We start from the raw sequence: 19,483 nt of genomic DNA on the forward strand, positions 1-19,483 counted from the left end.
TTATAAGAAAACAAAACACAAAACCCCCCAAACTCGTGTCTTATGAGCATTCATGACAATGGTTGTGCAACCTAGTTGCAGTAAGACTTCCAGGACTGAGCCAGTTGTGGGGAAAAAAACATTTTCCCAGTGTTTAATGTGGCTAGCTGGACAGAATGCCTTAATTTCATAAAAACCTAAAATATCTACTACTACTAGGGGGGGAAAAAGGATAAAAAGGATGCCTATTTGTAACTGGAATTGAAAATGCTGTCACTGTCTTGACAATAATGACCGGTAATTTTACCCTGAAGAACATAAACCTTAGTCAGTTCCCATATGACTGTTTTATTTCTTCTTCAGAACTTACTTTGGAATGGAAATTGCACATGTAAATTAGACCCATACACATGTATTGGATTTTTAAGTAACTTTTTAATTTTGAAATAATTTAAGATAAATTGCAGAAATATCACTGAGTTCCCATATCCCTTTAGCTAGATTTCCCCAATGTAACAGTTTACATAAGCATTAGGATATTATCAAAATCAGGAAATTGAGAACAGCATAAGTCTATTAACTAAACTACAAATCTTATTTGGATTTCATTGTTATTTTGTATGTTTTAGATTTTACCCAGTCTGACAATCTCTGCCTTTTGACTGGAGTATTAAATCCACTCACATTTAATATTGTTATAGTTATGGCTGTATTTCCAACTGCCGTTTTGCTTTCAGTTTTCTCTGTGTCTCACGTCTTTGTTGTTCCTCTATTCCTGTGTTCAGTACATAGTTTCCAGTGGACCATTTCAGTTCCTTTGTTGATGTGTTAACTATATTTTTGAGTGATTTTTATAGTGCTTTCTTTCTAGGAATTCTTTCTAGGTATGCCTTCATTTACTATAATCTACTCTATGTAAATAATAACTTAATTTGAGTAAAATATGGAAACTTTGCTCTACTGTAGTTCCAGTCCTCCTTTGTGCAATTACTGTTATACCTATTAAGTCTATATATGTTATAAATCTAATTATACAGTACTGTAACTGATTGTTTTAGGCTTTCAGTGTCTTTTAAAGAAGCTGTGATAAAAAAGAAAAATTATATAGAATATTTTATATCAAATACCATCTGGTATTATATCCTTACTCCATTACAGCTCCATATCCTTCCTATCTTTTGGACTATTATTTTCATATCTATGATATCTTTAAGTAAGCCCAACAATACAATTTTATGATTATTATTTGAATGCAATTGACTTCTAAATCTGTAAGAGAAGAAAGTAGAAAGCTATATTTTTGCTATCTTATAAAATTGTTTTTATATAATCTATTGGCTCTCGGTTTCTTGGTATGGCTTTGAGTTACTGTTTGGTGTCACTTCCTCCCAACCAAAGCTTTCCTCATTATTCCAGTGAATGCTTCTCTCCTGGCAAAAAATTCTTTCAGGCTTTATTGATGTGAGAATGTCTTTATTTCTCCTTCACTTGAAGGATAATTTGTTGGATATAATATTCTTGGTTAATAGTTTTGTTCTTTCAGCATTTTGAGTATGTCCTCCCACTACCTTCAAGCCTCTGTTCTGACGAGAGGTCAGATTTTAATCTTATTGTGGTTACCTTACACAGGATGAACATTTTTTTTCTCTTGTGACTTCTAAGACTTTGTCTTGGATTTTCAGCAGATGGACTGTGATGTGTATAGATTTGAATCTCTTTGTATTTATCCCACTTGAAATTGGTTGAGCTTTTTGACATGGTTTTAATCAAATTTGGGGAATCTTTAGACATTATTTCTTCAAAAATTTGTTCTTTCCTTTCTTTCTTCTTTTCTGATGAAATTCCATTTACACAGACCTATTAGTATACTTGATGTTGTCTCCCAGGCTTTAAGGCTTAGTTAAATTTTCTTCATTCTTTTTATTTTTCTTTCTGTTCTTCAGATTGAATAATCTCTATTCCCATATATAAATCCACTGATTTTTCTGAAAGTTTAAATGTGCTTTTATCCTCTGTAGCAAATTTTTCATTTCAATTATGGTTTAACGCCAGAATTTCCATTTGGTTATTTTTTCTATTGTCTATACCTCTTTATTGCTATGTTACTGTGTCATACTTTCCTCTAATTCTTTCTGGTTTTCTTTAGTTCTGTGACCATGTGTGTAACAGATGCTATGAAATATTTGTCTGTTATGTTCATAATCAGGAGTCCTGCAGAGATAGTTATTATTGGTTGCCTTTCCTTCCTGTGTCTGGCTTACATTTTCCTAGGTTTGTTTATTTTGTTTCTATTGTTGAACAGTGAAACTTTTAGGTTAGGTGTTGTAGCAACCATAGAATCTCATCCTTCTCCCGGGAGGGTTACTCTTGCCCTTTGTCTTAGTGGCTTCTTCTGCTTGTTCTATGGAGTCTTAACCCACAGTGTTCAGACTCTGACACTCTGATGTGTCAGCACAGTTTTCACTTTTCATTTTTATTTTGAAGCCTAGTTCCCTAGGTGCTGCCCTTGGGCCAGCATATTTCTGTTGTTAGCTAGTGATTGGCAAATGTTTGCTTAGACATCTTGAGCAAGTAAGTCTACCTTGTGCTGTTTAATCAGCATGTGGCCTGGAGAATTTCAAATACAAGGAAACTACGAGTTCTCCCTGGTTTTTACTTTCTGCATTTGCAAGGCCTCACTCTTAGTGGGTATTTTGCTAAGTCCTCTGAGCTTTCTTCATAGGGGGTATAGTATTGCATATACACACAGCCTTCCAGACTAGGAATAAGTGGGCTTTAGCAACCGTGCTCTTTGCTTATCTCCTCCTCCAAATCTTGCTATTAAATTTCTAAAATGGTCTGCAGTTTTTGTAGTTCTTCCAACCAATATGGACTCGATGCTAGTAAAACTTCCCACATTGTTTGCTGCTGTGTCTCTATTTTTTTTTTAAGATTTTATTCATTTATTCATGAGAGACACACAGAGAGAGAGAGAGAGGCAGAGACACAGGCAGAGGGAGAAGCAGGCCCCATTCAAGGAGCCCGATGCCGGACTCGATCCCGGGACCCCAGGATCATGCCCTGGGCCGAAGGCAGGCACTAAACCACTGAGCCACCCAAGGATCCCCTCTCTATTGCTTTTGATAATATCCCTGGGCATGGAACTTTCTATACTTTGTTCCAAATACAGTTATTTCCTTCACCCTCAAACAGAAAGGCAACAAAGCTGTAAATCCACAGGACTGCTCTATCTTCCCAGCTAGAACTTCTATGCTGAAGAACTGGAGGATGGTAGATGCAGTTTCTTGCTAAAATATCATAGATTCTCATTGCTCTTACTGAAATTTAATAGATTTTTTTTAAAAAAATTGAAGTGTGGTTGATACACAATGTTATATTAGTCTCAGGTATATAACATAGTGATTCAACAAGTCTTTATGTTATGGTATATGCTATGCTCACCACCATGTGGCTACCACCTGTCCTAATATATCACTATTACAATGTATAATTATAAGGCACAATTATATGCCTTAGCAGACTTCTAAAAAATAAGTGCTTTTGAGGTGTTCCATGTCCTTTGATTAGTTTCCAGAATTGATGTTTATAACTCTGACCAATTTTATCTGCCTTTTAGAAAGAAGATTTCCTAAGTTCCTCATTCTGCCATTTTGGAAGTTGGCACACCTACATGTTAAATTTCAAAGTGAAACTTGAAAGTGGAAGCTTTGGTCAAGACTCTATGATAAAAGAACTAAGAAATCAAATACTAAAGTAGTTTGTGATACAGCCTGTCCTTTTACATTTTGAGTAAAGCAGGTGGACAAGAACAGTATTTAACTCTCAAATTACATGCCACCTACTTCACCAGTCTTAAGGCTCAGAATAGCAGGTATGTGGGAAGGACTTTGAGAGGGTTTTGTGTTGTTGTTTGTTCATTTGGGAGAGAACTGGTTGGAGTAGAATCCTTTTGGAATCCTTCCTTGGTGAGGAGATCTGGAAGAAATATACCTCCTAACCCCTAATCAAGAGAGGGGCCTTTAAAGAGACTACTCAGTCTATCAGAGAGTTTAATATGCATGTCCTACATAGGCTGGTGTCTAGTTGGGCCTGAGAAACATAAAGGGCACAAGTAGCTGAATGGAGAGTTTCATTTGGGAAGCAGTTGTACTCTCTCTGTTGAGTATTCTCTGTAGACTGAAGAGAACTGGGCAAAAGGATCTTAAATCCTATACAGAGGTTTTGCCTGGTAGGGTGAAAGAACCACAGAAGAAGACCTGTGGACATAGACCACAGGGTGCATGGGGGCTTAGAAGAAAGTATAAGCCTCCAGCTATAATAGAGATGCATTGCTACATTCCAGAAAATACAAGGAAGATATCTCAAAAGTAGAGCATCTTAGAAGAATCTGCAAAAGCATCTATTTATGAGAAAAAGAATCAGCTTTAATATATACCAGGCACAGGGTTCACAAAGCCTGCTTATGATAGTATAGTGAAGTAGTAACTTTCTTGCTCCTGTATCTTTGCCAGCCTTCTCCAGCTAGGAGGTGTTAAAAACCAGAGTTCATGGGTTAGAAGGGTTAGGCTGTAGACAGAGGCAGAGAGAAGCCAATGACCTTATCTTTCCCTGCTGTAGTTGCAGAGGAGAAAAATTTCAACTCTAAATCAAGTTTAATTTTGGATGAATACATGGGCCTAGCATTTTAATTTCTAAATAAGCATATTTAGAAATTATATATATTAGAAATTAAATTAGAGATTAAATATATGTATATATATAAATTAAATATATATAAATATATATGTGTGTGTGTATATGTATATATATCTCCAATTTTTTAGACACATTCTGAGGCTGACCACGGTTTCACCAAAGTAGGAGAAGACATAGCCCTGAGTGGATTTAAAGAGCAAAAGAATGTTTCTCTAGGATTAAATGCCATGAATCATATATGTTTACTTTCTACCTTTTATTTTATTTTTTAAGATTTTATTTATTTATTCATGAGGGAGAAGGCAGAGGCATCAGCAGAGGGAGATGCAGGCTCCTCACAGGGAGCCCGACGTGGGTCTCGATCCCAGAACTAACTCCAGGATCATGCCCTGAGCCAAAGGCAGACGCTCAACCACTGAGCCACCCAGGCGTCCCTATCTATTTACCTTTTCATTTCTAACCTAATAGACATGGACAGTTAGCTATTATAAACATATCTCCTGCTTTTAGCTTTAATATTTGGGCTGTCTCTGTCCAGATCTTCCTGCAGGATACGGTAGTAACCGTGGTGGTGAATAGTTAGGTGGTGAGCACAGTGATTATGAATGGAGTTGCTGGAAATAAGAAGAGGAAATAAAGCTGCTGACACCAAACTTTGGGTGCTAGCAACACATTTCCTCTAAACATTTTGAGTACGAGTCTCATCTCTTCTGAAATATATTAGTTCTGCTTTTTGAAAGAGAGAGAGAGAGAGAGAGAGATTTAACATCCTTGGATATTAGGAATGAAAGAGACCTCAAAATAGAGTGCCAGTACTACATTGTAAATTTCCTTCATACAGAAACCTGACCGTGTGTAATATTCATCCATTCATCCATCCAACAATATTTATTCTGAACCTACTACATTATAGGCTCTGGGCATTAGGGATAACTCTATGAATAAGACAAATGTGATCCCTGACTTTATGCATCCCTTAGTTCTCTCAGGAAAGGCAGACCTTATTTAAGTTGAGTGAAAGGCTTGAGGGGGAGTGCAAAGTGCAAATGGAATCAGTAATAGGCAGACCAGACATACTTTGAAGATCATGGAAGGTTTCTCTGTGGAAAACACACTTAAGCTGAGTCCTGAAGAATGGGTGACTGGGCCTCCCCTCATTTCCAACCTCACCATTCATGAGTCCCTCATCTCTCAGTTTTTCAAACAACCTGCCTGGAACACTATATTCTGAACCCACTCCCTCCTGTCCCTCCAAAGCTAGCTATTTTCCAGAGCCCAGACCTCAGATTGCTCTGTAGTTCTGCTTTTTTGCTCACTTCTCTCATTTTATATATCTCTATTTCTAATTGTTTTCTTTATTTCTCAGATTACTTGTTGTCTGACTGCCCTCTAGAAATGAGGAAAGGGAATATATCTAACTTATTTCACTTTTGCCTCTCCAGACACTGGAATAGTTCTTGATACATAGGAGTTATGCCTTAAATATTTGTTGAATAAATGGATGGAGAGAAGTGGTAGGTTACAGCCATGAGTGAGCAAGAGTATGGCACCACTGAAGAAAGAAAACAGTATGGCCATAACATAGAAAGAAAAGGGAAGGATGGAGGGATAAGACTGAGGGAGTTGATAGAAATCATCTTGAAGTCATGAGACCATTAATTTCAAACTTCCATTGGTGGGCCATGAAATGAATGTAGTGAGCTACTATCAGATTTAAACACATGAAATAGAATATTTACTGGATATATTCTTAGGATATACTGTTCTTTGTAAAACTGTCAAATTTGTTTCCATATTTTGTTTATGTGTGTGTGTGTTGTGATATGAAAAGGTTTTCCTACTTTGGATGGCATAAATAGGTATGAAAGCCACACAATAGATATGAAAAAGATAGAAATATTTCTAATTTTAGAATAAAGGAATAAGAAACCACTGGAAATATTTTTGTAGAGGAGTTTCAAGATTCCTTTCCAACTCTTTTTTTTTTTTTTTTTTTTTTTTAATTTTTAAATTTTTATTTATTTATGATAGTCACAGAGAGAGAGAGAGAGAGAGAGAGGCAGAGACATAGGCAGAGGGAGAAGCAGGCTCCATGCACCGGGAGCCTGATGTGGGATTCGATCCTGGGTCTCCAGGATCGCGCCCTGGGCCAAAGGCAGGCGCCAAACCGCTGCGCCACCCAGGGATCCCCCTTTCCAACTCTTGACATTAATTATAGTGTTGTTGCTTTTGCAACATGTGAGTGTGAAGTACCAGGCTAGGCTGTAGTTATTGCCACCTCTAAGTTACTTTATGCTTATCCTAGATATATCCTTTCTGACCACAACACTATGATACTAGAAGTCAGCCACAAGAAAAAATCTGAAAGACCACAAATACATGGAAGTTAAATAACATGCTATTAAACAATGAATGGGTCAACCAGGAAATAAAAGAAGAAATAAAAAAGTACATGGAAACAAATGAAAATAAAAGCACAATGTTTCAAAACTTTTGGGATGCAGCAAGAGTGGTTCTAAGAGGGAAGCTTATAGCAATTCAGGCCTACCTCAAGAAGCAAGAAAAATCTCAAACAACCTAACCTTGTGCCTAAAAAGCTAGGAAAAAGAACAACAAACCAAATCTAAAACTAACAGAAGGAAGTACATAGTAAAGATTAGAGCAGAAATCAATGATACAGAAACTAAGAAAGCAATAGAACAGATCAATGAAACCAGGAGATGGTTCTCTGAAAAAAATCAATAAAATTGATAAACCTCTAGCCAGACTCATCAAGGAGAAAAGAGAAGGGACCCAAATAAACAAAAAGCACAAATAAGAGAGGAGAAATAACCAGCACCACAGAATTATAAACAATTAGCATATAGTTTTTCATAATTTTGTAACATACTGGACAACCTAAAAGAAATGGATGAATACCTAGAAACATAAATGACCAAAACTGAACCAGGAAGAAACAGGAGATTTGAAAAGACTGATAGCCAGCAAGGAAACTTAATCAGTATTCGAAAAACTCCCAACAAACAAAAGTCTAGGATCAGATGGCTTCACAGGCAAATTTTACCAAAAATTTCACCTAACTTTTAAAGAATTAATACTTATTTTCAAACTATTCCAAAAAATAGAAGAGGAAGGAAAACTTCCAAACATTATCCTGCCAACATTATGCTAATAGCAAAACCAGATACAACTTTTTTAGTACAGGGCAATATCCATCGAGCAAAAATACAAAAATCCTCAACAAAATACTAACAGACCAAATCCAACATTACATTAAAAAAATTACCACCATCAAGTGGAATTCATTCCTGGGTTGCAAGGTGGTTCAGTATTCTCAAATCAATCAGTGTGATACATCACATTAATAAGAGAAAGGATAAGAATCATGTGATCATTTCAATAGCTACAGAAAAAGTATTTGACAAAGTACAAAATCCATTGGTGATAAAAACCCTCAACAAAGTAGGTTTAGAGGTGACATACCACAACATAATAAAGGCCGTATATGAAAAACCCACAGGAAGGAGTATCCCATGGAAAAAGGATAGTAAATGGTGCTGGGAAAACTGGACCACTTTCTTACACCAGACACAAAAATAAATTCAAAATGGATTAAGGGCCTAAATGTGAGACCTGAAACCATAAAAATCGCAGAGAAGAACACATGCAATAACCTCTTTGAGCTTGGCCATAGCAACTTCTCTCTAGATAAGTCTCCTGAGGCAAGGGAAACAAAAGCAAAAACTACTGGGACTTCATCAAAATAAAAGGCTTGTACATAGCTCAGCAAACAATCAACAAAACTAAAAGGCACCCTACAGAATGGGAGAAGAAATTTGCAAATGACATATCCTATAAAGGGTTAGTATCCAAAATACATAAAGAACTTCTCAGGGTGCGTGAGTGGCTCAATTGGTTAAACATCTGACTTTAGATTTTGGCTCAAGTCATGATCTCAGGGAAGGGGCAGAGAGACAGGGAGAGAGAGAATCTTAAGAAGGCTCCATACCTAGAGCAGAGCCCACTGTGGGGCTTCATCTCATGCCCTGAGAAGGGATGCATGTGCCCCCATTTTTATTGCATTTACAATAACCAAGATATGGAAGCAGCCCATGTGTCCATCAATTTTTGAATGGATAAAGAAGGTGGTGTGTGTGTGTGTGTGTGTGTGTGTGTGTGTATACATACATACACACAATGGAATATTCAGCTATGAAAAAGGATGAAATCATTTGCAATTACATGGATGGAGCTAGAGGGTATAATGCTAAGCAAAATAAGTCAGAGACAAATACCGTATGATTTCACTCATATGTGGAATTTGAGAAATAAAACAAATGAGTAAAGGGGAGAAAGAGGGAGAGAAAGACAATCCAAAAAACAGACTTAACTATAGAAAACAAACTGTTGGTCCCCAGAGGGGAGGTGGGGTAGTGGATGGGTGAAATAGGTGATGGAGATTAAGGTGTAGACTTGTGGTGATGAGGACCTGGTGATGTATGGAATTGCCAAATCACTCTGTTGTAAACTTGAAACTAATATAACACTGCATGTTAACCAACTGAAATTAAAACAGAACTTAAAAAAAATTTTAAAGAAGGAAAGCTTGCATGCATTGAGTATTTACTATGTTACAGGCACCTTTCACCATAATTAATTCATTAGTCCTCACTACAACATACAGTACATTCATAGTACTATTCCCATTTATGGTGAATACACTGGATCTTAAAATGTGAAACTGAAGTTTGAATTGAGGTCTTTCTAATCCCATATGGTATTATGGTATTAGTGGTATTTTGACCAAATTATGCTGCTTCGATGAAGAAAATAATATGATTTTCCCTCAGGCATTGTATCCCTGATAGTATCCTGGCATTACTGTACAAGCATATGGGCTTTTCAGCTTCTGGAAAGGGAATTCTCAGGAATCACCAGTGATGCAGCAACATAAAGGCTTTATGCTCTTGGGTCTAGGAGCTTCACATGGCCTATCACGTACTTGAAAGAAGAATTCTGTTAAGAAATTGCTTCACTTCTAAAGGGTTGGTAATATAGGGAAAATGTACATTTTCATTAAGATGAAACAGTACATTATAAGAAGATAGAAATCAACTTTTAGTAATTACAAAGTAAGTGATTAAAAGAAATGTTTTATTTAAAAAATATTTTTTTCTAGTAAAATTAATGATTCTTGATGAACCAGAACAAGGAAGAAAGGAGATTTTCATTTTATACAATTTTTAAATAGAGAACTATGAGTGATTTTTATCTTTCTTATAATATAGCTTCATGGTTTTCATATTACAAATAATGAAGCCAGAGTGGTAGAAAAAATGCAAAAGACACATGTGAAAAAGGACTATTATCCAAAATATACAGAACTCTTAATATTTAACAGAAGATTAACAGCCTGATTTTTAAAATGGACAAAAGACCTTAACAGACACTTCACCAAAGAAGATAGATAGGTGGCAAATAAACATATGAAAAGGAGATCACATCATATGTCATCAGGGAAATGCAAATTAAAACAACAGTGAGATTCCACTGTATACCTATTAGAATGGCCAAAATCTAGACTGCTGACAACATACACTGTAGGTGAGGATGTGAGCAACAGAACTGCTGAGTATTTCCCGTGGGAATGCAAAATGGTACAGACACCCTGAAAGATAGTTTGGTGGTTTCTTATAAAATGAAACATATTCTTCTATTTGATTCAGCATATAGAAGAATATATTTGCCCCTTGATATTTACCCAAAGGAAATGAAATCAATCTTATGTCCACAGAAAAAGTTGTACATAGATGTTTATAGCAGCTTCATTCACAATTGCTAAAATTTGGAAACATCCAAGATGTTCTTCAGTAGGTGAATGGATAAATCTAAAAAAAAAAAAAAAGAGTTATCAAGCCATGAAAAGACATGGAGAAAATGTATTAAATACATATTACTAAGTGAAAGAACCCAATCTGAAAATCTGAAAAAGCCAATGTGAAAAATCACATACTATGTGATTGCCACTATGTGACATTCTGAAAAAAGCAAAACAATGGAGTCAAGTAGAAAGATAGGTGATTGCCAGGGGTTGAAAGATAAGGAGGAAAGAATAGGCAAAGATTTTTTACGGTGTGAAAATACTCTTATGATACCATAATAATGGATACATGTCATTATATATTTGTCAAAACCCATAGAATGTAGAACAGGAAGAGTGAACTCTAAGATAAACTATGGTCTCTGGGTGATGATGATGTATTAGTGCAGGTTTATCAGTTGTAACAAATGTCCCACTATAGTAGGGGATGTTGGTAAGGAGCGAGACACTGCATGTGGGTCTGGGGGGCAGAGAGTATATGGGGAGATCTCTGTACCTTCCTCTCAATTTTGCTGTGAATTTAAAATTGCTCTAAAAAATGTTAAGCCTTTAAAAATAAAGGCACGAATAGATAAATAGATGCTATTCTTTTTGCTTAAAAAATGATGAAGTGAATTTAAAAATTCAAAGGCACTTCATGAGATCCCATTTGTGTAAAAACAAAATTCAAATTCTTTCTTTTCCTTTTTACTTTAAATATATGAATATGCGTTGGATAGTCTGGAAGGCTACACATCAAAATGAAATCGTGATTATACTTTATTCTTGATTTGTTTCCATAGTTCATATTTGTAAAATTAACCATGAGTTATTTTGTATAGCTCTAGAAATGTGATGTTTAAAAAGAAAAGAAACACTTTAAAGTTTTAATACATTTTATTCTGAAATAAAAATGTTTTAGAATTTATGTATTTATCATAAACAACAAAGGCATTTGAAAAGATGTTCCAAATTAGATGTGACACATATAGAATACTAACATATAGGTATATATTGGGGGAAAATATCTATGATGGAAGAACAAAATGTTTATTGAATATTTTTTTAAATTTTAAATACTATAGAATAATTGTAGAAGAAAGCAAAGTATATAAAGTATTTTTTCATTATTTTTTCATATTTTTCATTCCTTTTTAACTGCTTCCAGATTAAACTGGTATTTTAGAATGAGTAAACTTTTTAAAAAATATCAGCGCTGAAGTGGAAATTCAATATGAATGTATCTTTAAAGTTCTTAACAAATAGCTAAGGTAAAAAATGTTCCTTTCTTATGAATTTGTGTTACACTGGCCCAATTGAGAAAACAATGACATGTGGCTTTTTAATGAGAAACAGTACAAAAATAATTTTAATTTTTTTGTAAGTTCAAGGAATGTCTCATGAAATACTTGGCCAATGCAAAAAAAAAAAATCTGGAGTTTCCTAATAACTACTAACAGAATAAATTTGAACAAATAAATATGGAAATTTAGCTGTACTATCAAAATATGTTTACCCTTTCCCTAAGTTATGTGTGTATACTCGGTCATGTAAACAATTGGGAACTCAGTCTATCTGGTTCCCTTGGGTGGACTTTTACTTCCTAAGATTCATATTTATCATAATTTAAATCTTAGAACTGCATCCAAGAGGAAGCTTAACAATAGTGATTGTTTATTTTGTAGGTTTTAAAGAAGCTAGAGTGCCAGAGAAGACCTTTGAAGTGTGAAGAGATTTCCTGTAATTAAAACCAAAATGTCATTTATAGATCCTTATCAGCACATTATAGTAAGTCACTTACTGTTTATATGTCCTTTCTGGGAGGGAGGGAGATATACTTCTGTGTATTGGTAGCATTGGCTAATAAAGTAAAAGTCTATGACAAATCCAGAACCAGAGATGCTTGGAGGGGAAAAAAATGCCAAAACATGTGTAACAATACAGAACTTCCATGGAACGATAAAAAAAGAGGTTACCACTTAGCAATGATCTGCCTATGGATGTTCTACCCTTACTACTAATAAAAGAATTATTGAATTGAAGGCTGTATTTTGATATGTGTTGCCAGGGTAAAGCATTCTGTAAACTTTCCTTTTAAAAAAAAAAAACAAAAAAAAAAAGAAAAAAAAAAAAGAAAAAAAAAACCTTTCCTTTTGCTATGCTTAAACCAATAGGTGGTTAGTTTATAGTAAAGAGTAACCAAATTTTAGTATGTATTTTTCCAAAACTTAATTGGAAGTATACACCTTCTTTTTTGATTGAAATTGAGATCTAGTTAGGTTTATGGATTGGAAATAGTTTTTATGGATATTAAGGAGCAATCCAGAGTTTTATTATTACTTAAAATGAAGCACTTGTTCTCTTACCCTACATCCTTCTCTAGCTACCATCCTTTCTCTGTCCCTGCATGGAGAGCAAGGATTAACATACTACAGTTGTTTTCTAGTGTTTTCTTGTGCTCTATTCACAACTCAGATCATTAAAAACTGGACTCAGCTTTTCCAATTCACAAAAAAGCCTCCTCAGGGGCCTCTTTTGGTGCTGAATTCAAAGGACCCTTCAGTAACCACTACAACCCTTCCATCAACACCCCACCCCCACTGGTCATTCTCTTCTTTAAACTCTTCCAATTTTCAGATTTCTCTGTTTCTGTTTCCTGTTTTCTTGCAATTGGTTCCTTCTCAAGAACTTTTCTTTGTAAGCTGCTCTTTCTTTTGGACTTTTTTTTTTTTTGATTGAGGTTTAACATATATAAAGTGCATAAATCTTAGTTGTTCAGCTTGATGGATGAACCTATGTATTCCGCTCATGAAACCATCATCCAGATAAAAATACACAGCATTAAAAGTAACCCAGAAGAGTTGCTTATGTCCTTTCCAATCAATAAACTCCACAAGGTAACCAATATTTGACTTCTTTTACCATAGATAAGTGCTGCCTGTTTTTGGCCTTCATGTAGATAATCCATGAGATTCATTCATGTTGTTATAAAGCAGCAGAATTCTACCCTTTTACATTGCCATGTGATATTTCCTTATCCGAATATACTACAAGCTATCTAGTCCCCTGATAACTTATCATCTCCTCACTGAATGGCAGTGGTGCCTCTACTGTAAATCAAGCAGCCTTATGTGTGTAGCTTGATTTCTATACTGTTCTGTTGGTCTATTAGGCTTTATTATATAATGTCGATTGTATAATATGTCTACCTTAATTTCTGTAGCTTTGAGATGTATCATATATTTTATAATCAGTTTGTCAATTTACACACACACATACACAAAACTACTGAAATTTTTATTGGCACTATAATGATTTTATAGACTAACTAAGGGAGAGATGATATGATAATGTTGAATCTTCCCACCCATTAATATCCCATGAATCTAATCCAAAACTAATGTTATTTAGATTATCTTTAATTCTCCAAGGAGTGTATTGTAGTTTTCAGTATGAAATCTTTTATAGTATTCCCCACCCCCACACCTGCAATTTCAGTGTCTCGTGGTCAGACTTTATACAGAAGCAGATGATCCTCCTTCTGACATATCTTCAGAAGGTCAATAGTAACCTAACACTATTACCTCACAAAGCCTGTGTCGTTCACTCACTTCATCTCATCACCTAGGCATTTTATCATCTCATATCACCACAAGAAGGAGTGTGAGTACAATACAAGACACTTTGAGAGAGAGAGCACATTCACTTAGCCTTTATCACAGTATATTATTATAGTTGTTCTATTTTATTATTAGTTATTTAATTTCTTACTGTGTCTAATAGAGAAATTAAATTTTATCATAGGTATGCGTGTATAGGAAAAAAACAGTATACAGGGAGTTTGTACTATCCACAGTTTCAGGCATTCATGGTGGGGTGGCAGGGAGGTTGCTTGGAATGTATCCCCTGAGGCTACAGAGGGATTACTATATATCTTTTTTTAACTGTATTTCTTGATAGTTGATGTTTTAGTGTCATTATATGTAGATTTTATTTTCCAATTAGTTTGCATTCATATCAAGATACAATTGATTTTTGTAGATCCAGTAAATTTACTGAATTTCTTTATTAATTTTAATAGTTTTAGATTCTTTTGGATTTTCAACTTATACATTACTGTTATCTGTGAATAATGCCAATTTTATTTCTTCCTTTTAAATTTTTAAATATTTATCTTTCAAGCTTTATTAATTGTAGACCATCTACTTTAGATGTAGCACATAGGTTTGGAAATACCATATTTTCATAATTGCTAACTGAAAAATATTTTTATTTCATCTGTCTTTTGACTCATGGGATACTTAGACACGTTTTATATTAATTTTCAAACAATTGTCTTTGATTTCTAATCTAATACCAGTACATTCAGAGAACATACTCTGCATGATTTTCTGTTGTTTGTAATATACTTATAGATAATTTTGGCCTAGCATATTGTCTATTTTGCTAAGTGTTCCATGTACAACAATATGTTTCATTTTCTACCTTTGCTTTATGGATTTTGAAGATATGTTATTAGTTCATATAACTTCTGGATGATATATTTTTCTGTCTAATTGATGTTTTATCATTGTAAGTCCTTTTTTTATCTCTAATAACAACTTTTGTTATTAGATTAAATTTTACTTTGTCTTTTATTATTTTGACCCTTTCCAATTTCTTTGATTAGTGTATGCATCCTTTTATGTTCAAATTTATACTTTTCCTTATATTTAAGGTGTGATGTTTGTTAAAAGCATATAATCAGAGTTTAAAATGAGATGATCTTTGTTTTTTGAAACAATATCCTACTTTCCACAATTATGGTTTTCTTTTTATTTATTTTTTATTTTTTTTTACAATTATGGTTTTCTATACATGTATTTAAACAACGAAATAAAATTGTTTTTTGATATAAATGAAGTTTCTATATGTTATGTGCAGATTAATTTCTTTCTTACCCCACCACCTCAAGACAAGTTATGAATTCTATAACTCTCAGAGAATTTAATCAATGTGTGCATTCTTAAACTTTAGCATGAAACTCAGCACTAAGAACTGAAAAGGAAGAAGAAGGTAAGGTTAAGGTCTATAACCCTGAGCTTAAGACAAAGACCAACAATAATTTTGAATGCTAACATTTGAACTTTCAATTCATTCTGCCTCTAAAAATATTTTATTTTATTTTTTCCCTGAGCACTTAAAATTATTCATTGTTTGCCCATTGTGTACCACTCCCTGTCAGTTGTGAATAGGTACTGGGGTTGCAAAAGTGTGTCAGACATATTCCCTGAACTGACCTTATGGCTAGCAGAAAAACCATTCATCTAACACTAACCGTACTTTTAGAAAGGGCTCTGATTAGAGACAATGAAGATTACTCTGGGAATATACAACATGAATAACTAATAATAGGAATCCTCCTGAAATTCCTAGTGGGAGTGACGTATAAGCATAGACCTGACAGTTTAGTACAAGTTAAGTGGAGAGGGAGAACATTACTTCTTTTCTGGATTGGAAAAAAGCAAATGTGAGGTAGTCTGGAGATGAGAAAGCTAACTTACGAAAATGAAAGAAGTTCAGTATGGTTGGAGTATAATACACTTCAAAGAATATCCTCATTTCAAATGTCCTTCACTCTCCTACCTAAATCTGACCAGGTCTTATTAGTGACCACTGTACAGTCCCCACACATCACTTGTCAGATGACCTTGTGAACTGGCCATTTAATTTCTCCTTTTAACATGGCAGAGTTTATTTAAAAATCAAACTGCTTCTGGATATGTTAAAACTCATTGCTGTCACCTTTTCTAGCAAATTTGAGCTAGAGCTAAATATTTAGGACATAGTAATTGCCTATGTGGCATCGTGATATGATGAAGCATGCAAACCACAGATCTGTATCACAGTTTCTGTTACCTTTCCCAGTGTCAGAGTGGGACATTTATAGCACTTTTAATTGGGGATCCCTAAGAGCTTTGTAGTTTTGCTCTCATTCTTTCTGTGTATGTATGAAGAAGACTGTGAGTGTGTATATCTATGTAAATTGTGTTAGTGACAAAATTCCCTGTTCTAGTTTCCACAGAAAGATACTTTTCAAAATCTATGTAAGTCAGCATACTCAACACAGAACAATTTTAGTAAAAAGGAAAAATGGGGCAAACTAAGTCAGCTAACTTGTAATGAGTGGTGCCAGACTGGTCAACATAGTTTTGGGTGCCTCAAGGCACACAAGATAGGCCTTATTTTCACTACACCTGTGATGCAGTGACATGTTGGGGAATCCCATGGGCTGATGCAGCAATTGACAGCCAGCAGGTTCTCTTTCTTCCAGGGCTGGCTTTTAGGAACTTGGTACAAAATGGAGTGATAAACATATCGCAGAATTCAGTTTCCATATGATTAGAGTCATTGTGAATAACTTCCTAGCCTGAAGGATGTTTATGTCTCCAGGATTTATTGAAATTCTCTTGGACCAATTTTACAAGGATAGGTCAAGGATAAATCATTTATAAAAATTTCCATCTTTTTACTCTGCAAATGAGTCACTTCCCTGGAGTGAAAAAGAATCCACACCTCTTCCCACCACTTATTAGCAATGGAGGGCCACTGTCCCACATCCACAGAAACTAAGGTTGTCTTCACATTAGACATAGCCAACCACATGGGTAGGCTAGCATGAATGCCTGCTAAAATACAGGAGCCTTTTGAAAAAACATCTTTGTGGGGTGACTGGAAATTTTACCAAGAAGGTAGAAAGATACTATTCTAGATTATTATAGTAACATAGTGGGGGGTGAGCAACACTGGGTAAGTAATCAAAGAACTAGTATTCTAGTGGTAGTTCCTGTCTTCAGTTACGTGCTCATGAGCACTTAAACTGAGTTTTAGCTCCTTCTTGTGGAAAACAGGGTATGAATAGTACCTGCTGTGTCTGCTTCACAAGGTTCTTAGAAATAATAAGTTATTATGTGTATAAAGTATTCTCTAGACACAGTAAAGAAAGTTCTTTCCAGCCAAGGGACATCTGCTATTGAGAAATAAAAAAAACAAAACAAAACAACAACAACAACAACAAAAAACATAAAGGTGGCAAAACTCCTATAGCAAAAGCCTAGCACTGTGCAAAACTAATAATGAGTTTTTATGAAATAGCGTATTTGTTGTTGTTTTGTACAAAAGTGAAAAAGAGGATGGTTAGTGATAAGCTTCTAACCTTTCCCTGATACCAGTTATTCTTTAAGGTGCAGTCTATGGAATTTTCGACTTAAAACAGGAGGGTGGTTTACTAGGGTCCTAATCCTTAGAAGGCTCACACTCTCTCAAGGCAGCTCAGTCTCAGCTACCTCCTCTCTGGATCACGAAATGCTCCTGCAGCAAAACTGTGCTTACCACTCTAGGTTTTTTGTGCTTTCTTTGGCTTTTTGATCTCTTCCCTGGTAGTTAAGGCCTTTCTTTGCTGCTATGTTATTCTGTGTTCTCTAGGGACACAGAATCAAGAGGAAATAGAGAGGGAGATAGATAGAATCTTAATTTAGCTTCTAAACAACAGAAGTTTATTGCTCAGAGTTCTGGAGGCTGGGAAGTCCAAGATCAAGGCACCAGCATAAGTTGCATTTGGTGAGGGCTTTCTTCCCTGGTTTGCAGCCACTCTGTCCTCACAAGGTAGAAGAGGCAAGGAGTCTGTCTAGATTCTCTTTAATAAAGGCACTAATCCATTCCTGAGAGTTCCTTACACTTCCCAGAGCTCTCATCTTGTAATCTTTGAGGGGTGAGGATTCCGACATACGAATTTAGAAGAACACAAACATTCAGACCATAGCAGGTCAATCTAGACATGGAGATTTATTTTGAAGACTTGTCTCAAATGGTTATGAAGGCTGCAAAGTCATACAGTCTTCCATCTGCAGACTGGAGACCCAGGAAAGACAGGGGTATAATTCAGTCCACTACAGGAAGCTTGAGAACCCAGGGGGCTAATGGTATAAATAGCCATCCAACATCAGAAGCTGAAATGCAGCAGTTCAGTTTGAGCAGTAAGACTGGAAGAAAAGAGGCAAATCCCTCTTGTTCTATTCAGGCCCTGGACAAATTGGAGGATGCCAGTCCACACTGGGGAAGGCCATCCACTTTTCTGAGTCACTGATTCAAATTTAATCTCGTTTGGAAAGACCCTCACAGACACACCCAGAAGTAATGTTTGATCTGAGCACCCCGAGGTCAGTCAGAAAATCTTTATTTATTTTGTAAAAACTTATTCAGTTTTTAGTTATTTTTTGTGAGAAGTATTTATGTAGGAAGTATCTTATGACTGTTTAATCTACCATTATTACAAGTGGAATTCCCCCTGGGATGCCTGCCTTTGGCTTAGGTCATCATCCCAGGGTCCAGGGATCAAGCCCCACATCAGGCTCCCAGCTCAGCAGAGTGTCTGCTTCTTCTTCTTCCTCTGCACATCTGCCTCCCCCTGCTTGTGTTCTGTCTTTCAAATAAATAAAATATTTTTAGAAAATAAGATTTAGGTGCTAAAAATTTGAGTGACTTGAATTTTAGGTATCTTGGAGATGTTGTAGTCACTATAAATTTATGGTGAATATGCCATTAAGTGACTATTTTAGATGCAAGCTATGTCACTATCAAATTTTTTTTGTACTAGTTTTCTGCTAAAGCAGTCTCAGTAATCATTTATTATGATATGTTATTACTGTATTTGATATATATTTGTTGTGTAAGTGGGGAAATCTTCCTGTTCACTAGAGAGAAGAAACCCAAGTCTTATTTCTGATTATGATTTTCTTTTAATAAAGAAAAATCTAGCTCTGCTAGAGCTAACAAATTCTATTGACAAATTACGTGTTTGGGACATTAGGATAATTTGTGCTTATGGCAATCCATGACTGAGAATTCTCAAAGCAAGTTTAGGTAGCATTATAGATTTTTAGTAGATAAATTGGACGCTCTTAAAAAAAA

At 35.3% G+C, this 19,483-nt stretch overlaps 1 protein-coding gene across 9 annotated transcripts in view; it reads left to right on the forward strand.

The window, feature by feature from the left end:
• Positions 1-19,483, forward strand: part of PLA2G4A (phospholipase A2 group IVA) — a 151,606-nt gene that overhangs the window by 16,283 nt on the left and 115,840 nt on the right. For 6 of the 9 annotated variants that reach the window (XM_025430132.3, XM_025430131.3, XM_025430129.3 and 3 more), the window contains one exon: positions 12,220-12,322. In XM_025430132.3, the coding sequence (XP_025285917.1) occupies positions 12,290-12,322 (33 nt within the window). In that variant the 5' untranslated portion in view covers positions 12,220-12,289. Of the gene's footprint in view, positions 1-3,595; positions 3,851-12,219; positions 12,323-19,483 lie in introns of all 9 variants that reach the window. The other 3 variants (XM_035718804.2, XM_025430125.3, XM_025430128.3) reach the window with 1 other exon arrangement.

This window comes from Canis lupus, chromosome 7 (genome assembly GCF_003254725.2).
Source record: "Canis lupus dingo isolate Sandy chromosome 7, ASM325472v2, whole genome shotgun sequence".
NCBI lineage: Eukaryota > Metazoa > Chordata > Mammalia > Carnivora > Canidae > Canis > Canis lupus.